The following is a 27,781-nucleotide window of genomic DNA, read 5'->3' on the forward strand; positions in this document are numbered from 1 at the left end:
ACCTCATTGATGACTCTGGGCCCACCAGATAATTCAAGATCATCTTCCCATCTCATGGTCCTGAACTTCATCATATCCAAAGTCCCATTTGCCACGTGATGTAATGTATTCAGATTCCAGGGATTAGGACACAGACATGTTTAGGGACCATTATTCTGTCTACCACAGATTGCAAGAGTTCTTTACATATTCTGATGTGATGGCCACTAGAACCTGGCCAGGTGTATGATTTGCAAATATTTTTCCCATCCTGTGGGTCGATTTTTCACTTATTATAGTGTCCTTTGATGTACCAAAAATGGAAATTTTCATAAAGCCTACTTTCTTTCTTTCTTTCTTTTCTTTTCTTTTTTTTTTTTTTTTTTGGTGGCTTTGCTTTTGGTGCCATAACTGTTAGAGTTTTATAGTACTATTTCCAACTTTTAGGTTTTTAATACATTTTGAGTTTTTTTAAATACGATGTAAAGCAACAGTCCAATATCATTCCAGTGTCTCTGCCTCATTAGTTGAAAAGACGATTTTTCTTCATTGAGTTATTTTGCTATTCTGATCAAGTGTATTTCTGTATAGTAGAAATGCAGACTAGGAAACAGAAAATTTTTAAACATCATTTAAAATAACTCCAAAATTGAAATATTTGGGTATACATGTAATAAAATGTGTACAGTGTGAGCTTATGGAAAACTAAAAACTCTAATAAAAGATATAAAAAAGTAAAGAAATAGAAAGTCATACTATCTTCAAGGAATAGAAGACCCAACATGGTAACATGTACACATGTAAATTCTCCATAAATTAAATATGGAGTGTGTGTGTGTGAGTGTGTGTGTGTGTGTGTGTGTGTAATTCAAACCTTACCAGAATTTTTGTAGATATAGGTAAGATAGTCTACAATGTATTTAGAAAGGCAGAGGAACTAGCCTGTGCAAAGTGGTTTTGAAAAAGAACTAGACATCTACATATAAAAAATGAAATTTGGCTTAAATACCTTAAACAAAAAACTTGGTAAAAGGCATGAACAAACACTTTACCAAAGAGGATATAAGAATGACAGATAGGCACATTAAAAGATGTTTAACTTACTTAGCTATTAGGGAAATGCAAATTAAAACCGTGATATGACAGTACTACCTACCTATTGTAACTTCACTAAGAGTTGCTGACAAGAGCAAGGAAAGTAATAGACATGGAATAACTTGAAATTTTGTAAATTGCAGTTTGAAATACAAAATTGTGCAATCACTGGGGGAAACAGTTTGGCAGTTTCTTATAAATGCTAATCCGTCCTAAAATATAACCCAGTGGTCCATTTCTGGATATTCATGCTAGAGAAATGAAAATTTATTTCCACATAATAACCTATACATTAATATTTATAGCAGCTTTACTAATAATTGCTAAAAACTGGATACCACCCAAATGTCCTTAATGTGATGGATGTATAAACAAACTGGGACACATGTGAACAATGGCATAATATTTATAAAGAGTAATGAACTCTTAATATGCATAACAAGTTGGACGAATCTTGGAGACGTTATGCTAGGGAGTGAAGCCACACACAAAAGGTTAATACTGTTGTCTTCCATTTATATTCCATTCCCTCCCAGCAAAAAGAATACAGACACACACACACACACACACACACACACACACACACACACACAAATTACAAGGGGGGAGAATGGTTCTGTGGTTGGCAGCAGCTATGGGTAGGGAAGGGGCAATGACAGAAAGATAGCAGAAGGACTCCAAAGACAGTTGTAGAGTTGGGGGTGATAGAACTATTGTGTGTCCCGGTTATGTTGATAGTTACACAAGTATATCCATGTGTCTAAAATGTATAGAATGTCATGCATGATACATCAATGGAAAAAGTTAATGTATGATATAAAAATAAAACTTAAAAGACATTATTTTCACTAGCATCGAAAACATTAAATGTCTAAGAAAAACCTAATAAAAGATGCATGTCATTCACACAGTTAGCTATATACCATAAATGAGAGAAATTTAAAAAGACCTAAATAAAGGTCAGCATATCTATATTCATGGTTTAGAAGACTCTATATTGGAAACGACAATTATCCACAAATTGATCAGTGGAGTCAGTGCAACTCCCTCTCAAAATTTCAGTGGCTTTTATTTTTTGTGGAAATGTACAACGTGATTCTCAAATGTGTTTAATATGTACGTGACCCGAAATTGCTAGTGCAGTTCTGAATACGAAGAAGTTTGAAGAACTGACTTCACTGGATATCAGTGTTTATTAGAAAGGCACAGTGAGAAGGATAGTGGTATTGAAACAAGGCTGCAGTAAAAGTCAGTGCAGCCGATTGCAGAGCCTGGAGCCGAGGCAAGTGTGCACACACATTACGGCAGGCGGAGCAGGGAGGAAACACGGTCCTGCGAGTGAGTGGTGTTGGAGTAATTGGATGCCCACATGAGAAGGAAAGAAAACTTGTCCCTTGCTTCACACACAACACCCAACTGTAGTAGATTACAGATTTCAATATAAAAGGCAAAAGAGTCAAACTTCTGAACACAAATAAGCAGGGCTATTTTCCTCACTTCTGAGATAGAATTACATAGAGTTCTAAAAGCACTATTCACATCAGTCTTTCCTGAGCAAGATGACAGAATAGGAAGCCCTGGACACTCCTTCCCCTACGGAAACTCGCCATTCAGCAATAAAGCATGGGCAAATTTCCTGTGAAATCAAGAATCCAGAAACTAGCTGAGAGGCTCCAGCACCCTAGGTGAGCACAAAACTATTCACATCAAATTCAGTAGGGAAATTTGAGTCACCCTCTTGCCATAATCCCTGCCCTTGGCAATGTGCCTTATGATTGTGAGGCAACCCCCAGCCCACGGATCTTCCTTGGGGAGGGAGAGGTAGAGATGAGCTGTGTATCCAGAACCTCACTTTGCTGGGATTTACCTGGAGGACTGGCTTCCGTCTAAACTGTCTCAGAGTGCTGATGCACCTGCATAATCTAGCCACCTGCAAGTCAGTGAGAACAGAGATGACAGTTTCATCTAATGTGCATCTAGTTGCCACAGCCCTCCCTCCAGCTCAGTGCACACCAAATACCCAAAAACAAAACACACACACACACACACACACACACACACACACACACACACACGTACATCTCAGGTTCTCCCTGAAATGGGGAAAAAAATAGTTAGGGAATCCAGTGATTGAACTGAAGGAAGACACAGGAGACTTTAGCACTCCACTTTCAGCACGGGATAGACCAACCAGACAGAAAATCAACAACGGAATATTGGACTTGAACATTATAAACCAAATGGACTAACGGAAATATCCAGAACGTTCCACCCAATGGCAGCAGGATCTACCTTCTTCTCAGGTGCACATAAAACGTTCCCAGGAGAGATCACATGTTATATGTTAGATTACAAAGCAAGTCTCAGCAAATGAAGAAGAATGAAATCATACCAAATATATTTTCTAACCACAATGAAATGAAATGAGATCAGTAGTAGAAGGAAAACGTAAAATCATAAATATATTAAAATGAGCGATTTTGAGCAACCAGTAGGTCACAAAAGTAATCAAAAAAGTAAGTTAGAAAATATCTTGAGACCAATAAAAACAAAAGTGTAACATACCAAAACTTATATGCTATAGAGAAGCAATACTGTGAGGGAAGTTTATAGTGACAAACCAAGAAACACCTACATTAAAAAGGAAGATATATCTGAAGTAAACAACCCAACTTTACATCTCAAGGAGCTAGAAGAAGAACAAACCAGGCCCAGAAATAGTAGACGGAAGGAAACGATTAGAGGATAAATAAACAATAGAAAAACAATAGAAAAATCCACAAAGCTAAGAGTGTTTTAAAAAGATAAAACTGACTAACATTTAGCTTGACTTAAAAAAAGGAAGTAAAAAGAAGCTCAAATAATGAAAATCAGAAATACGTAAGTGGGATTACATCCAACTAAAAAGCTTTTGCACAACAAAAGAAATGATCAACAGAGTGAAAAGGCAATGTACAGTGAAGTCCTGCAGTTCAAAACCTACAATATTAATATACTGATTTTAAAATGTGCTAAGGTCTTGACTATACATTTCCCCCAAGAAGACATACACATTGCCAGCAGGTATATGACAAGATATTCAACATCACTAATCATCAGGGAAATGCAAATCAAGACTGCAAGGAGATGTCACTTTGCAGCTGTTAAAATGGCTATTACCAAAAACTCCCAAGTCAGCAAGGGCTGGTGAGGATGTGGAGAACTTGGAACCCTTGCACACTGTTGGAATGCAGAATGATCCAGCCGCTACTGAAAACAGTATGGAGATCGCTCAAAAAATTAGAAGTAGAACAGAAATTCCACCTTCAGGTATTTATCCAGAAGCATTGAAATAAGGATCTTTCAAAGATATCTTAGCACGCCAGTGTTTTAACCAAGGTATGAAAACAGCCGAATGTCCATTGATAGATGGCTAAAGAAAACATGGTAGATACATTCAGTGGAATTATTTAGCCTTTAAAGAAGAAAATTCTGCAGTATGTGACAACATAGTGAACCTTAAGAACATCATCTAAATGCAATAACAGTCGCAGAAAAACAGTTACAGCATGATTCCACTGATATGAGGCATTTAAAATAATTAAACTCCTGGAATCCGAGAGTATGATGGTTGTTGGCAGGGGCTGCAGAGAGGGAGAAATGAAAAATTTCTAATCAATCAGCATAAAGTTTCCATTTTAAAAGATGAATAAGTTCAATAGAAATCTATTGTACAACACTGTCATTGTATTTAACAACACTTAAAAAGTGTGTGATACACTTAAAATTTGTTAAAATGGTAGACCTCATGTTAAGTGTACTTACCACAGTAAAATAAAAATTTTCAAAACCGCTACCTATAAAGTGAAGGAGTGAGAAATTGGACTTTATTAAAATCAATAATGTCTTTTATTTAAAAAAAATAAAAGGAAAAAAACAAACTACAAGTGAAGTTATATGCAACATCTATAACTGATAACAGATTAGCATGCCATTGAGACCTTTCTTTTAGGGGACTACTTCAAACTTGTGCTGAGTGCTTACTTTACAGTGTCTAAATAAATCCTAGGTTAGATCATGTAATGCCTTTAGCAATCAGAGAAGCCAGAACTCTGACAAAATATCCATATTAAATACAGAACTGCAGAGCTGGAAGACTCATTGCAGTTTTTGAAATGTATGATCTTTCATGTAGAAGGTCCTGGTGCAAAATACAGCGATGTGTTTGGAGACACTTTAGAAAAGGTATCACAGACGTATCTCTGTTACCATGAATGTTACAGTCTTAGGTCATTGGACCCTGAACGCTAAGAATTTTCTTCAAGGGTACTCTTCCTCCTATGGTGACAGACACAAGCAGCATTGTTTTTATTCGCAGTAATTATTTTCTCCTATGAAATCTTGCACTTTAAAATAATTTTGGTAATACCTTCTTTGTAAGATGCCTTCATTATACAAATGTTCACACTTTTCAAATACTTTAAATGTTCTTAGATTTATGTGGTTTCCTATGAGTCTGTATGTAACTTATACCAGAGTATATTCATTTACTTCTGTTTTTTGATGTTCATTTCTCCTTTTATAGTTCAATCTACTTCACATCTTTGAAAATACCCATCTTTTGATCTTTGTAGATTCAGCATTCCACATTATTAAACATAACCTGAGTTCGGTTCTTTTTGTAGGCATTTGTCTGATACATCTTGACAACTTTGAATGCTATTTTCCTTCAATTCTGCTTGTAAATTTCACTTTCTTATTCTGCTTTATAATTAAATGCTATTTTCAGCAAACATAAAAAGTGCAAAATGGTTAAACTGTCTTCAGTCTGAAAAGAAAATGCATCTCTCTTGATACCATCTTTGGATGGAAAATTGGGAAGTCACGAATTGTGACCACCTCACAAGGTCATTGGTCAGATTAAAGAAGTAATACCTATGAAATAATATACTGCACAATAAACATGGACTTCTCATGATTTAAAGTGTTTAAGATTGTAATCCAATAATATACTCTATGTTTTTGATTTATGAACGCTTATTTTATGGGAGAAATTTCCTGAATGATGAAGAATTTGGTTCATTTTAGGTGTTTGCTGTTTCCAGGTGACGTTCAATTTCTATCAAGGCTATGGCTGTGAAACTAAGACCGTGGCTTCATGAATGGTGTGCTTTTAATCTCTATTAATTTATGTGAGAAAGTAGTGGATTTTCGTACACTCTTTTTTTTTTAATTCCAGTTTCCAAATTAAATGCCCTTCTTAAATATTTGCAGAGAATCTGAAATTTTTAGTAAGAGGAAGACTAGCGAAGTCTCAGCAGTGTCTTGTGATGTTATGAAAGAGTTTCTATCATCTAGACAGTAAAACCTTCTCACTCTTGCTAACCCTAATCCTTGAATTTATCGTTTGCCCTGCTTTGATTGGTTTATTTGTCTTTCTAGGTCAGAGGTTCTGAATCCTGGTGCCGTTTCTCCATTTTTATAATAACATTCCGCCCCCCTTCCTCACAGTCCATGGTAGCTCACATTCTTCCCATGCTGCTGTCCTCAGCCTGGCGTGGCAGCCCGGACCCTCTACCCGCTCCACGGTGGCCTCCCGAGAGTGCCATCTTTCACGGGACTTGCAGCGGGCTGACGCTGCCCCCCAATTCCATGGCAGGAACTGCTTGGAAGAAGCGTCAACAGCGTCACCTCTGAGAGAGGAGCTGTGGCCGGCTGCTGTCAAGCCAGGAACCCGCCACTGCCATTTCCTGGGATGGCCCCTGTTTCTCTTGATCTCGGTGTCTTCATCAGCCAGCTTCAGCCAGACTTCCTTCGGAGGGGCTTTGTGTTTGAGGGGCCTCACTAGGAGGCCCATCCTTATCTTGGGAGAACTGCCAGCTGTCACAAGGCAAGGCCAATAATGTTCAGTCTAAACGTTTTTCAAGAAGAATATTTTGGTCTGAAGGTAAAACGTGATTTGGCAACTTGGGATGGTCCCCAACAGGGAGCAGCTTCACACTGGTGGAGCATTTGGAACGACTGAAATCATTTTCTCGTTGAAAAATCAAACCTTTCTGAGCTAAAACAATAAAAAAGTGATTGGCAGGTTTTTTTTTCCAAGAGATCCCAGATAGGGCATCCTTTTCCTGGTTTAGACACTGTGAGCAAGAAAGGAATGGAAGGGCTCCTGCACATCCTCAGCTCTCACGCTTGACATCGGCCACACAGACACGTCCTGCAAGGCCGTGGACCCTCGCTGTACGGAAAACGTGAAACGCCGTCCAGTGCAGAATCCCGGGTTTTTGCCATTGCTGATAGGATAAAAAACCCATGTCCATTCTTCAAGGCTGAGAACACCCTAAATAGCATCCAGCAAAAACCACGCTCCAGTCAAGCAGCCGATACAGCTTCCCTCGCAGTTTCGAGTGCGTCAGCTCTATTCTGATACTCTCATGATTCCCCTTTTTGGCGGCAGGGCGTCCTTGTGAGCGTTCTGGATGGGAACTCAAAGCAAGAGCTCCTGGGAGCCTGTCTGTTTAATATTAAAATATAACCCAGGGTGGAATTGGAATCATTCTCTTCAGGCACAGTAAAGCCACACCATGTTTTTCCTCCTTCCACTATTACCTTGTGTACCACTGTGTCCCAAAGAGGAGATTTACTTCTTTAACCTCATCAGTAATACCCGTCATTCATACTAAGGGTCCCCTCCAATGGGACTCGCACCCTGCCAGGAAGGCAGGTGAGTGCCACCTCCTTCTGGAAGCCACCTTGGGATACGTGTGATGCTGTGAATCGCTGAGAAGAGAGCTGGATCCCAGCAGCTAAAACATCTGCTTCTGATATGGTCAGAAAGTCCAGCCCATCCCCGGCGCCTGTGGTGCCCAGGGAGCGCCACGGATCTTCAAGTCAGGTTTCGTTTCAGTTTCAGTGCATTTACTGCTGTTTTTTTTCCCCGCTGGAGGGAGTTCAGATGTTTGCATTATGTCCTCCTCACACTGTTTCCTGCTGTGGGTCCTTGACGGGCAGTTCCAGGAACGAGGGCTAGTACCAGAGGGCAGAGCTCTGCCTCCCGCCTCCCTACGCCTCTCTGGGGGTCTGAGGGTCCAGGGTGAGCCTGTCACTATTGCTGAGTGCAGTCGTTAGAAATCACATGGCTGGAGCTCAGAAGCGCGGTTGCCACGACCTGGAACAGAGGAAATCAGCTGTGGGTCCGTGGTCCAGACTTGCAGGGAGGGTCTGCAGATACAGCAGGGAGCCTGCGGATAATACTGTGCTGTATAATTGAAATCTGCTAACAATATTGTATGCTTTGCAATTGGCCAAGAGAGTAGATCATGAATATTCACACCACCAAAAAAAAAAAAAAAAAAAAGAAAGAAAGAAAAGGCAACTGTGAGGTGATGGCTGCCTATGAAGGCAAGACAGGCCCCAGGGAGAGAGGGGGGCGCACTGCCAAAGCCGTATTTCCCAGGACAAATCCCAATAAATAACACAGGCAAGAAACAAAAATAGATATATTCGAGTTATGCTTACATACCTGAGAAGGAATAAATAAAAACGGTTTTACTGTAATCATTGCATTAGATATTGTTAGATAAGAACTCAGAACAACCTTTAATTGGCCAGGGCCTCTTACTACCATTTTATAAAGCAAACAGCCAGTGGCTTCTGTTCCTGAGTTGTTTAACTCAAGCTAAGGAGCCAAGGCCTGGAGGGGAGCAGGCTGTGTCCCCAGCGTCTCCTGAACCCAGAATCTCCAAGTTTCCGACCTGTACCCATCTGGTTTTTGTCACTTGGCCCTCCTCTTTAGTGAAGGAAGGGGGAAGTGTGTGGAAATAATGTCCACATTTTCTAGGACTTACAGATGGATATTGTGAAGAAGTATAATTTCTCTTCTGTTTTGTCAAAGTGTTCCACATGTCGCAACAGTTCCTGGCTTATTTAGAAATTATTAAGCTCTGCAGTAACTAAAACAAATCATGAGCACGAGCTGTTCACCAGCGTGACGGTTTTCAGTGGAGGGTCCTCACGAGTTCTGTTAGTATTTCAGACATGTAATTTCGTCGTATTAGTGAATTCCATACAATATTTTCAGATAGACATTGTTGGAATGTTTTTTTCTTTGCAAAAAGGAAGGATGATTAATGCCATTACAAAGAAAGTTTATGAGAGCAGTAAAAATATTTCTCTGTGGGTGGGAAGTGTTTCTTCAACATTTAGTCAACGCAGACACAATAAAACGTCCACACTGCACAGCCTCACGCCGTCTTCGAGCGGTGTTCACGGCAAGATTTCAGAAGGAAGAAGAGCGTGCACCCTGGACGCCGTAGGACACGCCCCTCTGCTGCAGGAAAAGAGCATAGTCATTGGTGAGTGGCGGCGGGGACCCCCACCTTGCTCTGCAAGTCTCCACCTCACGATGGTTCTCGAACTCTTCATGCAGAATTCAGACCTATGAAAGTCTTTCCAGTCAAAGAAGATGGGACACAGCAAGAAGTCACCCCATCGTGTTCTTCTTGCAGAAATAAGATAGAGACACGAGAAAAAAAAATGGAAAGTTAGTTTCAAGCGGGAAAGGCTAACTCTAGGCAGGGAAACGTAAAATTGTATTTGAGTTGGAAGGGTCCTTACATTTAATGCAACCCAACGCTTGCATTGTATGCATGAGGAAACTGAGGCTAAGGAAGGTAAACAATGTCACACAGTTTATGAACAGGGTGAATGTGGAGGGCGCTTCTGCACGGGGGTCCTTCCACACGTCCCAGATCTAACCCCCGGACTCAGCCGCTGCGGCCTTTCTCAGTCACGTCCTGGGAAGTGGATTTGGACTGCAGTGTTGAGAATAATTGGTACTTACGAGCTGAGTGACTGGATAAAGGTTACTCCATGTCTTAGGCCTCAGTTTACCCCTGGAAGGAAGGGAGGTCACTGTCTCTGTGTCAGGAACCCGGGAGCCTGGCATGCAATGCGTCTGAGCCTCCTGGGAGGGACGGGAGAACACGCCTTCCATCCAGCCCCGTGCTCTCCTGATCTCTACCTGCGTTGTAAAGTACTTCATGGGGAGGGGGCGCAAACTGCACACTTTTTAAAATCAGGCTTTAAGTTCTGAGGCATGTGTGCAGATCGTGCAGGATCGTTACACGGGTGTACACGTGCCATGGTGGTTTGCCGCATCCATCCCCCGTCATCTACATTAGGTATTTCCCCCGATCCCCCCACCCCAAGCTCTCCCTGCCCTAGCCCTCCATCCCCCAACAGGCCCCGGTGTGTGACGTTCCCCTCCCTGTGTCCGTGTGTTCTCATTGCTCAACACCCACTGAGGAGTGAGAACATGCGGTGTTTGGTTTTCTGCTCTTGAGTCAGTTTGCTGAGCATGATGGTTTCCAGCTTCATCCATGTCCCTGCCAAGGACAAGAACTCATCCTTTTTTAGGGCTGCGTAGTATTCCATGGTGTATATGTGCCCTATTTTCTTTATCCAGTCTATCATTGATGGGCATTTGGGTTAGTTTCAAGTCTTTGCTGTTGTAAACAGTGCAGCAATAAACATATATATGCATGTGTCTTTATAATAGAACAATTTATAATCCTTTGGGTATATACCCAGTAATGGGATTGTCGGGTCAGATGGTGTTTCTATTTCTAGGTCCTCGAGGATTCACCGCACTGTCTTCCACAGTGGTTGAACTAATTTATACTCCCACCCACAGTTTATTAATGGGAATAGAAAGAGGAGATAAGGGGAGAAAGGGCAAAGAAGAAGGTAAGAGGTGCTGCGGGCCAGTCGCTCTTTGTCTTACTGTGTGTATAGAATGAAACGGCCCATTCAGAAATTGTTAGTGGAGGATCCTGTCATTCAAAGTATTTTTGATGTATGGAGTAACATTGGTAAAACTCTTCCAGTTTTCTGAGTTTTAATTTCTCTGTTACACTTTAGATTGAACAGAGAAGCAAAAAAGTTTGGAAAATTTTGGATTCTTTCCAACCTTGGAACGGAGCTTTTCTAGAGAATATTGCTTAGGGTGACGTCGTCGATGGATTGGCGGGCCCTGGACGTGCTTGGGAGGACATGTTCATCCTTGTCTTCTCATTCCTTCCTCCAGTAAACCAGTATCCAAAGAAAGAAGGGAGTGAAACTTACAAATGCCCACATGTGCCTCCCTGGCCGTTCTCACATACTGAATTTTGAAGTCTCGAGTGTGTTCTCTGTGCAGGTAGAGCCATTACGCGTTTTAGTTAGAAATCGTGCTTGGGCCCGGATCCTGCCAGGATGGCAGGAGGGCAGCTGTCGGCTCACAGTCTGCTCTGCGAGGATGCTTTTAACTTGCTGCTCTGTGACCTGTCTGCCCGGCTCACGCTGTACCTCACTGAGGTCTTGGCTGCTCTGTGGCCTTCCCACATGGCCAGCACCTGTACACCCCAGCAGCCTTCCTCTCCCTCACCGCTCTATCGGTCTGGATGGGCTTCTCTTACAAAGTGCTCTGGATGCTTCTAACCCAGGGCATGTGGTTCACGTGAGTCAGCGAAACTCTGCTCCACACAGTCTCTCAGGGCCTAAATGGCTGAGCAGGTCCCACGTGGCATTTCCAGGACCCTCCCAAGAGTGGCACATACCACATGACTTGAACTTCACCTGTGGGTGATGCGACCCCACCCAGCCCCAAAAGGGAAGCAGTTCTGTCACGTGCCTGCAAGCAGGGAAGCTGTGGCATTTGGCAGATGGCGCCACTGACTACCGGGATTTGTATCCAGACACCGACTATTAGTCTCTCTCTTTCTCATCAGAGAAAAGTACACTTCTCCAATCTTCAGGGGAAGCAACCCCAAAGGTCAGCCTGGTCCCAGGCGGAGATCAACGTTCTGTACACATGGATATGCCTGTCCTGGGAGAGACATCAAGTCCAGGGGTGGTTTTCTTTGATCACCAAGCTGTACACTGAGAAGACCGATCTGACCTCCCTCTGGCTGCACACGTGCAGTGCGTGGACTCAGGTGGAAAAGGGCCAGCCTGCAGCCCCACTGGGCAGGTCCCGACGGGCGGGGTTCGTCTTAGGTTCAGCTCTGACTCTTTTCTGAGGGTGGGGCTCCTGAGGTCTGTGTTCTCCGTGACTCTTGTCCCCGTTGTCTGGGAATGTATTCTTTTTCCATGAACCATTTTTTGCCCTGGTAAAGTGGGCGTTGGAGATACACCTCCTTTGGGATCCGGGTTCTTCCAGGCTGCCGTTTGCCCGTGAAAGGCAGGAGGCAAAGGTGCCCTTCCATCTCAGGGAGTCATCGTTCTTCCTGACGGGAAGAACCCCCTTAACGCGGAACCAGCTTCCCATGTGCACGCTGCGTTCTGAGTTCTTTTCTCCGTGCGGTGCCAGGAGCTGCTGTGCGTCTTTCCTTCCGCAGGCCAGCCCCTCTCCCTCTCCCCGGCTGCTTTCTGACCCTTTCTCTCTGAAGTGTAGGTCACTGGGCCCTGGCAGCCTCCAGTGGAAGGGCCACACCTTAGTCTTTTCTCCCTGAGCCATGTTTGCAGAATTAAGGACCTTACTGGGTGGCAACCTAATCCACTGAGAGGCTTCAGCAGTGGGTGTGACTACGGCCACCACGCTGCTTCAGGAGGCTGTGGACTACCAGCACCCCGGGGTGCTCTGCTGTAGAGATGAGGATGAGAGACCCTTGAGAGGCTCCATCCTCCCAGCCCTGCCAGACCCCAAGTGTGCTTTATAACAGCTTTCCAGCCACCGGGTTCTTTGTGGAGATAATGTCCTTCCTGTGGTAACTTACCGAGCACAGAGAAGAGTGGCCAGCGCATGCTCATTACCGCTCCTTTTCCAACCTCTGCCCAGAGAGCTACCGCTCCTCACACGGGTTCTGCTGCCCATGCCTGACGGCAGGCGTCTGGCCTCCAGGCCCACGTTCCCGAGCTCTAAGCATCCGTGTGCCTGCTTTGGTTTCATGTCACCGCTCTCTGAACCCCATTTTCGTAACATTCAGCACGTGCGAGGTCACTGTGCGGTTGTGGGTCCAGAGTCTGTCAGTGATGGGCACATGCCCACGTTTTGGAAGGTGGGAACGAGGCTGAGGCCGTTGATCCCCAAGGGCGCATTCAGGCTGTGGCGGACCAGGGCTGACACGGACCGCGGCGGTTGTGAGGGATGGCGGAGACAGGGAAATGGGAGAAGACAAGGGTGCATGTGGCGGGGACCGGGCCAAGGCGGGCAGAGAGGCGGCCAGCGCCCCGAGCTCGGGAGGCCCACACCGTTTCCTGGTGAACAACACAGAGCAGGAATGGGACAGGGTCCAGGGGAGACGAGGGAATGGTGCGTTAGGCGGGTGGTCTACAGCTAGGGTGGCTCGGCGTTTCTTTTGAGGCATATAGAACAAATTTCATTTTAGATGTGATTATTAAACAGGTTAGAGGGGTCGTGGATAGGAGCCGGCACATCTGCTTGCATTCCTGTGCGTTTGAGAGGTGTTCTTTCCGGGAGGATGGAGCAGGGCGTTTTATACACTTTTTTTTTTTTTAAACACCAGATAAGCAGGTTGTGCCACGACCTTCCTTCCAGCACAGGCAGGCACACGGACTTGGGAGGGGCTGTCTGGCTGCTGAGATGCCGCCCGTGACTGGCCATGGCCGCTGAGCCTCGGGGGGCTCCTGGGGAAGCGCCCTGAGAACCTGCTCCCAGCCGCGGCTTCCCTGCCTGTTCCGTAGTTCTGCCCGGGCCGGACGTCTGGACACCTTCTGTTTGCTTAGTGACACAGCAGCCTGCTTTCGTGCGTGGGTCGCTCGCTCTGTGCCTGGAACTGAGGGCGCTCATTGAATGACTTCCTTTTATCTTCCCAACACCATTAGGAAGTGGACACTATTAGTTTCCTCCTTTTACAGATCTGAGAACGGAGGCTGCCACGGGCCTGCTGCCTGTCCGGGCTTGGACCTGTGAGCCCGGGGTTTGCTGCCACACACTGGAGTCGATTCCACGGTCGCTGTTAGCCCTCTTCCACACTTCATATACTTGTTACATCTTAGATTGACATTATGTCATGTCATGTGACTGCAATGCTGATGAATGATGTTGGTCCTCATTCACTGAGTGTTGGCCACGTTGAACCAGCCTCTATCAGAAAGAGAACTGGGGAGGTGGAAACATCAACGTTTGACAAAGAGCACAGATCATACACAGCAGTCACTAACAGAGCGGCCTTGTCTCTCCCTCTGCTCTGTTTCAGGAATACCAAATCGACATATTTTTTGCTCAGACCTGGACAGACAGTCGCCTTCGGTTCAACAGCACGATGAAAATTCTGACTCTGAACAGCAACATGGTGGGGCTGATCTGGCTTCCAGACACCATCTTCCGCAATTCTAAGACCGCCGAGGCCCACTGGATCACCACACCCAACCAGCTCCTCCGGATCTGGAACGACGGCAAGATCCTTTACACTTTGAGGTGAGATTGCGTGTCCATCTTTGATTACTTCTGCTTTAAATCTGGATCCTTAATTTGAATCGTTGCAGAAACGAGGCTCCGTTTTCATCTCTAAGTCTGTTCTTTTTCACGCGTGACACGCTGCAGCACCCCGAGAAAGGGTGCCCTCATGCCACGTGTGTAAAAATAGAGGCATACAAATGACCCACAGAGCATACCCACTCACTCCTTCGGAGTCTGTTGCTGCCGGAAGTAGGCTGTGAACGCTGTTCTTAATAGGCGTGCACCGTGGGCCCTCTCCCTAGGAAAATACAGATGTCTTGGCGCAGTCACCAACCAATGTAGTCAGAGTGAACTGAGACCACGAGGAACAGGGGCAGAGCAGGTGCCTCCCAGCATGTCCCTGAGGGAAGTGGCAGCTCCCTTGGACTGAGCCCTCCTGGAAGCAGGGGATCTGCGAAGAAACCCAGAGCAGTAAGGGAAACTGAGCTTCCCGGCCCAGCGGGGTGCGTGCTGGGTGAGGGATGCCTAGCCTGGTGCTGCTCTGTCAAACAGCCGAGCGACTGATCACAGCATCCCTGCACACACAGAAGACTGATGATGGCTTCGGTCTGGGTCCCCCACCCCAGGTGTTTTCAGCCTAGACATTGTCACATAGGAGCTGTGTCATAAAACGGGTGCCAGTGCTGTGTGCTGTGTGTTCAGTGAGACTCTGCCCGTCCTGGTCTCTCAGCTGCGAGGCTCAGAGTCTCACTGAACACACAGCCCGCAGCACGGAGACTGGACGGTCCCTCCAGCAGGGTCCTCAGAGCAGTGGCACTGCCCCCGAGGGCACCGAGCCTGCTCTTCGTGACAGCTCAGGGCCCTGGGTGCACCTCACGGGCTCGCTCTCACTGCCCCGGGACACAGGGCTCCCTCGCCCGCCTGCCCTGCACCCCCGTCTCCCCACTCTGCCCTTTCTGCCCAAGGACTTGGCCCGTCCCTTTCCCCTCCTTACCCGTTCCTGCTGGCTCAGCGTATCCATCCCAGGAGTGAGAGCGGTGAAGGCGGGTTCGTCACGTGTCCACGGCACTCGCACAGGCACAGATGGACACAAAAACATGCAGATGGTGAGAGAGCGTTGACGTTTCAGGGAAATCCTCGTTTTGCCAGCCAGGGAGCAGTGACGGCACAGAAGCCACAGCTGGGCAGCGTGCTGACGACGTACGCTGGGAGCTGGCGTCTGTCGAAGCTGCTCCTCGTGAGTGGTAAAGCCGTGCACAGGAGACTGAGGTCACACGGAGCCTCCGCGAGCCAGTCCTGGGGCCCCGCGTGGACGCCGAAGCTTGGGGCTGCTGCAGCCCTGGGAGGATGTGGGGCCCCCAGCTGGCAGAGCCACCACCTGCCTAGTGACATAGGGGGCAGTCACCCAAACAGGAAATACCCCCCCACGTGGATTAATTTGGCAAAATAGCTGTTTAGATAAACACAAAAGTTTCCAAACGGAGGAAGGGTTTAATTCCAACAGATTGAAAACCACGGCTTAGAAAACAACAGTGGGTTTTATCCTCTCTGACTTGGCGTGCATTTCTAGACACAGTTGGAATTTTACTAACTGGAATTGTCTGTGCCACTGATCGTTAAAAGCCACACAAAATAACCCAGCATGAACAGCACCCTGGCCGGGAGCGAGCCGGCGTGCCCTCCTGGGTGACGGAGCGGCCCTCGCCATCCCCACACTGGTGCCCTGGCGGCCGGCGGCCTTGCCCTGTGCTGGGTGCTGCCCTGGACTGACACCTGGCTCTTCCGCAGGCTCACCATCAACGCCGAGTGCCAGCTGCAGCTGCACAACTTCCCCATGGACGAGCACTCTTGCCCGCTGATTTTCTCCAGCTGTGAGTACCAGCCGGCACGGGGGGTGCGTGCCGGGCGAGGGGTGCCGGGCTCGGGGGCGTGTGCCGGGTGAGGGGTGCCGGGCCCGGGGGGTTCATGCCAGGTGAGGGGTGCCGGGCTCGGGGGCGCGTGCCGGGTGAGGGGTGCCGGGCCCGGGGTGTTTATGCCGGGTGAGGGGTGCCGGGCCCGGGGGTGCGTGCCGGGTGAGGGGTGCCGGGCCCGGGGGGTTCATGCCGGGTGAGGGGTGCCGGGTGAGGGGGTGCGTGCCAGTGAGGGGTGCCAGGCCCGGGGGGTTCATGCCGGGTGAGGGGTGCCGGGTGAGGGGGTGCGTGCCGGGTGAGGGGTGCCGGGCCCGGTGCGGCTTCTGTCAAACAGCTATGCGGTTGACCACAGTGTCCCTGCACACACACAGGAAACTGACGATGGTTTCGGTATCAGCCACTCGGGCGTTTTCATTCTAGACATTGTCATGTAGGAGCCGTGTTATAAAATAGGTGATCTCCATAAGGCTGTGAGCAGCTTGACCGTTCAGAACATGGAAGGGTTCAGAAATCGATGAACAGGTGATTTACCAGACACCCTTATGCTCATGAGCTGTGCATACCATTTGGAAGTATACGAAACTCCTAGGTAATATTTTAGATTTAATGGTGTCTTTGTAAAATTTATTTTTATTTATTTACGGATTGAGACTGAGTTTTGCTCTTGTTGCTCAGGCTGGAGTGCAGTGGCACAGTCTCAGCTCACCGCAACCTCCGCCTCTGGGGTTCAAGTGATTCTCCCGCCTCAGCCTCCCGAGGAGCTGGGATTACAGGAACGTGCCTCCACGCCCGGCTAATTTTTGTATTTTTAGTAGAGATGGGGTTTCACCATGTTGGTCAGGCTGATCTCAAACTCCTGACCTCAGGTGATCCACCCACCTCAACCTCCCAAAGTGCTGGGATTACAGGCATGAGCCACTCTTCCTGGCCAACTTAATGTTATCTTAAAGCAAGGCAATTTGTCTACTAAATAGAAAGATACAAATTTTTCTTCAATTTTACTTATATTTGTCTCATTGAACCATTGTAAGATGATTTAATTTTTCATAGTCTTTTATCTTCCAACATTTGATTTATGATAGATATCACAGTTAACAAGTAATCCTTTGCCTCTAGTGCTAAATATGAGTACATAGAAAGGAATATCAAATCTATTTATAAAATTTTTAAGTAAAAATCAAAATGGGAAGATATCTGGTGAATGAATTTACGATGGGGCATTTTAAGTGAATTAATCACAAGTGCTTATGTGTGATTTATAAGAACTCTGTTCATTGTGTTGGCTTTCTTTAAAATTGCATATGGAACATGACAAACGGATGAAATCTCGTGTAGAAGTTTCTGTGGCTTTCTTGACTGAGCGTTACGGATCTTTCCCTGAACCTTCAGACGGGCTGTGCCACGCGTTCATCCCTTTGTTCCCTTTGGCTTCTGCTCTTGCATGTGTGGGGCCCGTGGAGGCTGGTCCTGGTCCGCAGAGACCGTCACAGCCCCGCACACCATGCAGGCGTTCTCATTGGAACCTTCTTTTTCTACTCGCTTCCCTTGTTCTGTCTCGCTGTAAAATGGTGTTTAAATCATTCACAGCGTCTTTTAAGTGCTCGGTTCCAGGAGGGGATTGTCTGCAAATGGGCTTACATAATACTGCCAGAAAGGAAAGCGCTTGTATTTTTAAAAGATTTTTTATAGAAATTAAATAATGTAAATTCTTAAAGACGTTTCACACATAATTTCTCAGGGAAGTACCTGAAGGTGAAGGTGTTTCTGAATTAGTTGGCAATGAGCATAAAGTACTAAGAAGAAACGCGGCATAGTAGTAAAAATGGTCTGTGAGACCAAAATCACTTCTGTTTCCCTGTTTCTGGTGTGTAAGATGATCCAGTCCCCCGATGAGTTGGTTCTGGGGCCCCGAGGTTAGGTTCACTGCCACTGAGTCTGATTCAGGCACAGGTTCACGGCAGTCTCATCTCTCCAAGCCACAGGTCTGTGCCAAGTGTTGGCTGGGGAAAGATTCTCCCTGCGTTGCAGGAGGACCATGCTCCCAGCAAGGTGCTCGGCGCCCCCCAGGCCGGTGCCATATGCGTTCTGTGGCCGGTTTCATCCGCTCCGGACAGCAAGGTGCCTGACCTAGACGGGACAGCTGCATTTATCAGTGTTGCCGTCGGGCTTTGCAATATTCGCTGGTCATGCGGAGGTACAAATAAACCAGCAAGTTATATTTTCAGGAGGCACCAATACATCCTTCCTTCCTGTTTGCAGACTGTGTAGAGTGCAGCCAGCTGTATTTCGTTCTAAACCCTTGTTGATGTGACCTGGGGAGAGAACCAAGCACTCTTGACTCTTCCAGATGCTTTGCATCTGGAGCGTATGCGTTAAAATAAGCCAGGTCATCTGGACATCTCCTTGTCTTCCACCTGCTGCCCAAGTGCACGGATGAGGCAGGCCCCTGCCAGGTGCCGCGTCCCAACAGGTGGGGCCTTCCCGGGCGTCTTTCGCTGTGGCAGAAAAGGATCACACTGATCCGAGAGCCCTGTCTCCTTGTTGCAGGAGTTCATCTCTACATGGCAGGCTCTGAAAGGTGTCTGCAGAGGTCCCGTGTCCTCTCATGTAGAGGTGAGAGGTCTGGACGTCTAAAAGGAGCCCACCTTCCCATGTGAGGAAGGTTCCCAGGGCCCCGGCCTATCAGATATGGGAACTTCAAGGTCCTAAATGCTCAAGCATCCTCTTGAACCCACAAACTCTGGACGTGGCTAGGGGGAGCTCTGTGGCACATCTGGCAGGCAGGTAGGAGTCCAGCAGCCTGGACCTGTGAGTGAGAATCAAGCTATGGCCCTGGGAACCAGGTTGCCCATCAGGGACCACGCCAGGCAGACCTCTGCCACAGGTGAGGTGGACTTTTGTCGTCTCTTGCTTTGCCTGTCCCATACACTCCGCCCCTTGCCTTCTCCCACCCCTCCCTGTCCTTGCTTCCCATTCTCTAGACTTGCACACCTTGTGGCGTGGGAGGCTGCTGGGTGCAGGTAGTCAGGCTGGCTCTGCATTCCTGCTAAGGTGACAGTGAAACAGCAGGGCTTTAGAATCGCTGCCCAGGCACCCGGCCCCCACCACCCCCAGTAACTGACATCCTCACTTTGCAAACCACTGGGGCACAGGATGGCACTGCCCCTTCTGCCCAGTCTTGAAGGTGGGTTAGATTATTCCAGCTTTAGGTGATGTGATTTGTCCAGAGAAGTTAAGAACAGGATCACAGCATTGATGAGAGACTAACTTCCGAGGCTGAGAAGAGGACTCTGTCTTGGAAGGTCACAGCCTTCTCACTCCACTCAGGCGACCCTGCCTGCCTTGTAACCGGGCACCTGGAGGCACTGTGCCCCTTTCTCAAGCATCCCACAGCCGATGCTTGAGGGATGGGGTGCTGGGGCAGGAAGCTGGGGAGGTGAACGGTGAGGGTGACTTCCGGCCTCTCTCAGATTCCATCACACAGCAGTTTGCCCCTCCTCGTGAGTCAGGGAACCTTCTTCATCTCTCTAAACCTCCCTCTCCCCATCTGCAAGGTGGGAATGACAGCAAAGTACAAAACAATGGAACGGACTGTAGGTGCAGATGTTACAGATTCCCACTGAGTTATCCCAGAAGGCACTCAACCACGGGAGTGTTGTGGCCACGTGGCAGGAGCGGGTGTGTGGGACAATAGCACACTTTCTCCGTGGCCTCTGGAGTTCCCGAGGGAAGGAAAGCACAGTTGTGGTGGACACACTCTACCCAGGCCGGGCCTTCAAGGGTGGAGAAGGCAGCCAGACTCGCTCAGCCATCAGCCTTTCCTGCCGGGTCTCTTACTTCTCCGTTTTGAATAATCTACCCAACAATGTACCTGTGTCTGTGCAAAGATTGCTTCCAAATACCACACTCTCTGTTGAGTTAAAAAAGCAACAAGGAGTATGATCCACGCTCTCCTCTCCATAGTACAGAGGACCTGAGAGAGCGACAGAGAGTTCTTGGCTTTATGGAGACGTTCAGTCTATCAAAGGCAAATTCTGCACAAATAACAAGGTCAGAAAACCTTCATGTTTCTTACATCTTGCATAAAGAAAAAACTGAAGTCAATAAAAATGGAACAAAGGCTTCAGCAACAATTGTAATTCTGATCCCATGGTATCACCTCCTCGGCTTACAGAAGTCGGACACTTTCGGTTTTTCGTGCAATGTAATCCAAAAGGGCTGTCTTGCTCATGGGGCAGACAAACCCTGGAGAGTATACAAAAGAAACGTGCAAAGCAAGGACAACCTTGCCAGGAAGAAAAGAGCCCCGTGCCATATCTTTCATGGTTCCGTTGTGTGCTTTTGTGCAGTATTTGCTTTTTGAAAGCGGTTTTTTAAGAACAGAGACTCAATGATGTAAGCCTTTGTTTTAGTGTGTGTTTTGGAGGGAGAGAAGGGCAAGATGGCTGGGACCCTGTGCTGAGACTTCAGAGGCGTGAAAGCCTCTTTAAACTACTGACGAGCCAGCCAGGTCAGCAACCCTCCTGAGTATTTACTGCGTAGTTCAGGATTTTCGTTTTTTCTTGTTTTTAGATGTGGCTTCCCAGAATTAATTTTATCAGTGCGGTGGTGTAGGACAAGACATTTAATGGTGGGTTCCATTTTTCTGATAAAAACGTTATTTGCCTTTTTAAGTATTTTCTTCTTTTTTGCCCTACTCAAAGTCTTCATAGTTAGCATTATTTGGGGGTAGAGGGTAAAACAGCTAACCTCGAGCTGCTTTGTGTGTTTTTGCTGTAGTTCATGATACATGTATTCACTAAAATAGTTTAGCAAACTTTTAAAAACTTTCAAAATCAAGCTTGAACCAAGCTGAGTGTCAGGGAAGCCTTGGCTCGGCCCCATGGGGGCACCTGACCTTCATGGAGCTCACTGCTGGAATGTGCCGGAACGTCCTGGAATGTGTTGGAATGTGGAGCCTGCACACTTCCGTAGGTACATTGAGCCCATTAGCCTGTTGCATCCTTACCTTGACTTTGAAGTCCCTGTTTTCCTGAGCACCGTTCACAGCTGAGGGAGTCAAGCGGGAAGATGTGAGGTCATCTGCGTCATCGCACAAAGGTCAAGGCTTTGAGCGGAGCTGAATGGCCAGCAAGTTTGCACTCTGGGATCAATACATCACGCCCGAAAGGGGCGTGGGGTCATTGTCACCACCAGTGTTGCTGTTATTGGCAGAGGGCAGTCAGAGCCAAAAGACACTCAGGCCACGGGCTTTGAGACGCACACGGCCGCAGCAGGCCTGCCCTGGCTCGCCATTTGGGATGAAAACAAAAAACATAGATGGTGCCGTTTGTCTCTGACAACTGTGTTGGCTGCAGCCGTATTAGAGCCAGAAAAATTATTAGGACAATTTGAGTGCTGTGGCAGGGCTGTCAGAGACGTCTGAGGCTGCTGCCTGGCTCTCGGAGTTTTCAGAGACAGTGTTCCGTTCTCCCCAGGCAATTAATCTTGAAGAGGAGTGAGTGTCAGCGAGGGAAGCTCAGGCGGCCACTGGCAGGTCAAAGGCCACATCCTGCTTTCCCGCCGGGCTGACACAGGCAGTGGCCAGAGAGCAGCGAGGATCCTTCTCTTTTTTGAGACGGGGTCTAGCTCTGTCAGCAGGCCGATTCTCCTGCCTCAGCCTCCCGAGTAGATGGGGTTGCAGGCCTGCGCTGCCACGCTCAGCTAACTTTTGTATTTTAGCAGAGACGGGGTTTCACCATGTTGGCCAGGCTGGTCTCGATCTCCTGACCTCGTGATCCACCCGCCTTGGCCTCCCAAAGTGCTGGGATGACAGACGAGGACCCCTCTTCTGTGCACGTGTTTCCTGCAGATCTTCAGGGAGCACATTCTGACCCCGGTCCCCACCCACCAATCTCCTTTTAAAGATGCAAAAACCAAGTCCTAGGGACAGAAGTCAGACGCTGCTGCGGGGCCACACAGCGAGTGTGCCGCTGAGCGCAGTGTGAACTCACCCCGCGTGCGCCAGGCTCAGGGCTCGCTCCACTACCCCAGCCTGTGTCCCCGGCCGCTTCTAGCACATCAGCCCTTCCACGGCATTCTCCATCGTCTCCATCATCTGCTGGCCACAGCCTTCTCAATAACGGAGTGGAAAGCGTGGACCCACAGGCCAGACAGGACCGCGCTGCTGCTTCTGTTCCCGCAGACCTTCCAGAGGGTTCGCAGGTTCTCGGGGGATTCCTAAGGGAAGGGAAAGACGCCTCTTTCAGGGGAGAAGCTGGAACATCCTTCATCAGAGCATTGCGGACGTTGTCAGGAAACAGCTTATTGAATGACACTAGGGTTTCCTGGAGTTCCCCTTCCCTGTGCTTTGTCTTTGGTCCGCCCCATGAGCCGAGGCAGGGAGGCTGCCCCCTGGGCCCCGACTCCTTCGGTCCCGCCCGGACCAGGGCCTCCTGGCCGCCGAGCGTTGCTCCTGCCTCCCAGTCCGGGCCCTTGAGAAGCTTCGCGTTGTTGCCCATTCTGCTCAGAGCTTAAAGCACAAGGGGCAGAGCTGGGTCCAGGACCACTGGGGGATGCCAAGGGGCTGCACTCAGCAAGCGACAAGAAGATACAGTAAAGGGGCTCTCAAAACATGCTTGCTACCAAAACCGCCTCCAAGACCCTGTCTACTCCGAAACTTGACATTTTCCTCCTTTAATAAAGCTCCCTGCCCTTGGCAGTGGCTCACGGTGGGTACTGCTCAGTGCCTTAGTGCTCAGTACCTCAGTGCTCAGTGCCTCAGTGCTCAGTGCCTCAGTGCTCAGTACCTCACCGCTCAGTACCTCAGTGCGCAGTGCCTCAGTGCTCAGTACCTCAGTGCTCAGTGCCTCAGTGCTCAGTACCTCAGCGCTCAGTGCCTCAGGCTTATCTGACCATCCACAGTTCGAAACAGGAAGGCAGAGACTGGGAGCTGGCACCTCCTCCCACATGGCAGCTGAGGGAGCTGCTTTCGCAGGGGGAGGCCGTCGTGGCCTGCAGAAGTCCCTGTGACCGGCCCTGCAGGGCCTCAGTCTTGAGCCAGGAGTGTGTCCGACAGACCTGTGCTTTCTTGCCAGTTTGACAGCATGAAATGATAGGAATAAGAAGTCTGGAAGGCAGATAGTTTTGCCTGCTGGGCCGCTGCAGCCTCCCTATAATTGGAAAGAAAGCCTGTCGATGTATTTTGATCATAAGTTGCTGTTTCCGGGCACTCAATCAGTATTTTCCAAAAAACTTGGACTTGTCTTCCGTGTGCTACTCAATGCTTTCATCACCGTAGGTGCTTAATAGATACTTATCTGTGTAGGTGGCTAAGGTAAATCATTGGCATTAGTAGCTTAAAATGATGCAACTCATGTCATGCTTCGTTTTGGGAAATGCAATTTAGCTAAGTGGGTGGTTAGCTCATTAATAAGAATGTGTGCTGTTACCTATTCAGAACACAGTACATCAGCTCATTCTAAAGCCATATCTCAAAGAAAAGGAAATAAACCGAATTTTAAAAGGCACAGATGAGGCACATTCTTGACTGGCTGTGATTATCTGGGAATAGAGCCAAACAACCCAGTTCTTATTTTTAATGGGCGCGTGAACAGAGGACTTGGTAATGCCTGAATGTGCCAGACGGAGTGCCTGCTAAACTTCTAGGCACCTTTCCTTTCTTTGGATGATCAGGATCTGGAAAAAAATCAGGCAAGTTTACGCATTTTCACCTCTCGTGTTGGAGCCATGCCAGCAAGGCAGAGACTATGGCTTCGAGGACAGAGTTTCCATGAAAAGGAGGATATGGAGCTTGTGTGCGAGGCTGTATTTCCAGAGAGACCAGCGAGGGCAGCGTCTCAGCCGTCATCTTAGGAATAACGTGCTCTGTTCTCAGGGGTCTGGGGAGTGAGGAGCAGCATGCATTTCCCCCAGTGAGGCCTGTTCTGACCCCACAGACTTTCTTTTATTAGCATATGTGGGGTATCAGAGACACTGGGGCCAAGGCCCGGGCCTGGTTTAGAAGAGGGGCTTCCTTGCTTATCTTAAGACCTTAGCACTGTGAGGGGGTGACCTGCTTTTATTTTCGTCTCTGTAGACATGAGGCAGGTGATGAAGGTCAATACAAATGTTTTTTGCTGTTCAGTGTGTAGGTGAGCTTCTTCTATTCTGTTGACTAGTCTTTCTAAAGAAGTTTCATTAAAGTCTCATAGTAAAAAGTTAATATTGTATGGAAATTCGTATCTGAAATAGTTTCAATTTGGCTCAGTTAAATTCTGAGAACCTTTGTAAGGATATGCAATTTTTATAATAAAGTTATTTTGATCCTTGTGTAAAATTCTATAAAAATTAAGAAATGTGCATACCAGCATTCAGCATACCAAGCCACAAATTAGTATGCTTCTTTCCGATGGCAGGTTGACTAACTAACTGGGAAATTGCCAATTGATGACCAGTTTTTTAAAATTTATATTTGAGTCTTGTCTGTGCCATTTATTAACTGAGTAAGTTTTTATATTTACTTGGAGGAGTGTTTAACTGTAGCAGTGACTGGATATCTATAGTTGTCTTTCATTTCTTTCAGTTTTACCTCGTGTCTTTTAATGTTCTCTTGTTAGGTATATGCACAATGAGGATTATTTTGTCTTCTCAGAGAATTAACACCCCTATTATTGAGTAAGGCCACTATCTGTTCTGGAAAAACTGCCTTGTTCTGATGTGCGCTTTGTCTGAAATTAAGACAGCTGTTCTAACTGATTTTTGATTAGTATTAGCATGGTATATATTTCTCCATTCTTTTAATTTTAACCTGCCTGAGTCTTTATGTTTAAAGTGAGTTTCTTTAGACACCATATAGTTGGGGCTTTTTAAAATTTGAATCTACTCTGACAATCTCTTTTACTTGGCATATTTAAAGCACTTACATTTAAAGTGATGATTAACATAGCTGGATTAATACTACCATATTTAGATGTTAATCTGTTTCTTGCATTCGTTTTTTGTTTTCCTCTCCATGTTTTAACTTTTTCTGGTTTTAAATGAGCATTTTATGTGATTCCATTTCAATTTGTCTCTCAGCACATCAATTGTACTTCTTATAAAAAATATTAGTAGTCGCTTTAAAGTTCACACTTTACGGTTTTAACAAAGCAAAGCCTTCTTGCAAATAATATGATCCTGCTTCTCATGTAGTACAGAAACGTGGATAGAGAATCCCTAATTATTTTACGCTGTATTCTGCAACATCGCTGCCCTTTATTTTACTTTCCATGTGTTATAATCACACTGTTATCATCATTACTTTACAAAGTTAACCTTTATAAAAATGAAAAAAGAACAAATACAGTATTTTATTTCCTTCGTACTTTCTTTAATATCCCTTTTTTCTTCATTTAGATCTGAGTTTCTGGCATACCACTTTTCTTCTGCCTGATTAAATTATTTTAACATTTCTTGCAGGCTAAGTCTGCTCTTGACAAATTCCCTTAGTTTTTGTTTGTATGAGAAACTCTTGGCTGGGCACTGTGGCTCATCCCTGTAATCCCAGCACTTTGGGAGGCCGAGGTGGGTGGATCACCCAAGGTCAGGAGTTCAAGACTGGCCTGGCCAACATGGTGAAAACCCATCTCTACTAAAAATACAAAAATTAGCAGGGCGTGGTGATACACACAGTAGTCCCAGATACCCTGGAGGCTGAGACAGGAGAATCACTTGGAACCTAAGAGGTGAAGATTTCAGTGAGCCAAGATTGCACCACAACACTTCAGCCTAGGTGACAGTGAGACTCCATCACAAGAAAAAAAAAAAAAGGAAGAAAGAAAAACAATCTTTCACTTTTGAAGGATAATTTATCTGAATATTGAATTCTAGTCTGGAGTTTTATTCTTTCTTTGAGCATTTTAAATATTTCACTTACTCCTCTTGCATGATTTCTGCAGAGAATTATATTTGAATTCTTGTTCCTCTTTCTCAAATGTTAAAACTTACACCCTTCATTCTCCAACTTTTTCCAGAATTGACAGTTTTGGCTTCCTGCAGTGTGAATATGGGATGCCAAACTGGTCTTTTTTTTTTTTTTTTTTTTCAGATGGAGTTTCGCTCTTGTTACCCAGGTTGGAGTGCAATGGCGCGATCTCGGCTCACCGCAACCTCCGCCTCCTGGGTTCAGGCAATTCTCCTGCCTCAGCCTCCTGAGTAGCTGGGATTACAGGCACGCGCCACCATGCCCAGCTAACTTTTTGTATTTTTAGTAGAGACGGGGTTTCACCATGTTGACCAGGATGGTCTCGATCTCTTGACCTCGTGATCCACCCACCTCGGCCTCCCAAAGTGCTGGGATGACAGGCTTGAACCACCGCGCCCGGCTGGTCTTTTTAATGGTATTTTATGTTCGTCTCTTTATTTATTTTGATCTTGGTGTTCTCTGGGCTTCCTGTTTTATAGTTTTGTGTCTGTCATTAATTTTAGAATGTTCTTGGCCATTATTTTTATACTTCAAATATGTTTCTGCTTTTCTCTCCTTCTTCTGATATTTCAATTATGTGTATGTTACACCTTTTGTAATTGTCAATGGTTCACGGATGTTCTAGTCTTGCCTTTTTTTTTTTTTTTTTTTTTGATGCTATTTTCGATTGACCTATTTTTATGCTCACCATTCTTTCCTTAGCTGTATCAGTTCTACTGATGAGCCCCCTGCCCAAGGACATTAATCATTTCTGTTATAGTGTTTTTCATTTATATCATTTCCTTCTTAGTCTGACTAGGAATTGGGCTGTGATTAATGTCTACTGTAGCTTTAGGTGCCAGAGGCTTAAAATCCCTCTGGCGTTCTTGCGTTTGTCTCTTCTTTTGACTCTGGGCTCCCTTAGGGACTTCTCCTCACATAGATTCTGCGTCTTGCAGCGCTCTCGGCATTAATCCCCTTTACCACCCTGGAGCCCTGTTGCTGCGGTGGTTTAGGTGGAGGCAATGGGGACTGTTCTGTAATCTCACAGTTGCACCCTGGTCTTTAGGTGGAGCTGTTTTCCTGGACTGTGGCCTTCAGAAGGTTCTTTAGTGGCATAGGATTCCCTCCATTACTCCTCTTCCCTCTCCCAGCTACAGTGCCCCCAGTCTATTTCCTGGAAGCCCTAATCCCTCCTTACTGTGGCCACTCCCTTATGTGAAACAGGAAGGTTAGAGGAGCCTTGACTGGGGTGGGGATAAGTCTCTGGTAAGATCTTTCTCTGCTAGAGTAGGTCACTTTTATGGCAAATGCTCTGGTGTATTCACAATGATTAATTTTAAGATAGCTCTGCCAGAGAAAATATGGAATCTTTCGTGCCTTTTCACTTTGAGAACTTTGTAGGATTCCTTGAGGTGAAGCTCATGACAGTGTTGGGGGACCCCCTGGGGTGGGAGTCCCCCAAAAGCTTCTCAGTCTCATGCCACTTCACAC

At 46.7% G+C, this 27,781-nt stretch overlaps 1 protein-coding gene across 2 annotated transcripts in view; it reads left to right on the forward strand.

The window, feature by feature from the left end:
- GABRG3 (gamma-aminobutyric acid type A receptor subunit gamma3) overlaps positions 1-27,781 on the forward strand; it is a 499,643-nt gene that overhangs the window by 294,858 nt on the left and 177,004 nt on the right. For both annotated transcript variants that reach the window (XR_012517919.1, XM_003943678.3), the window contains exons 4-5: positions 14,253-14,473; positions 16,244-16,326. Coding sequence is in view for 1 of the 2 variants with exons in the window: in XM_003943678.3 (XP_003943727.1) it covers positions 14,253-14,473; positions 16,244-16,326 (304 nt within the window). In the remaining variant the exon portion in view is untranslated. The remainder of the gene's footprint in view (positions 1-14,252; positions 14,474-16,243; positions 16,327-27,781) is intronic.

Source organism: Saimiri boliviensis, chromosome 5 (genome assembly GCF_048565385.1).
Source record: "Saimiri boliviensis isolate mSaiBol1 chromosome 5, mSaiBol1.pri, whole genome shotgun sequence".
Taxonomy (NCBI): domain Eukaryota; kingdom Metazoa; phylum Chordata; class Mammalia; order Primates; family Cebidae; genus Saimiri; species Saimiri boliviensis.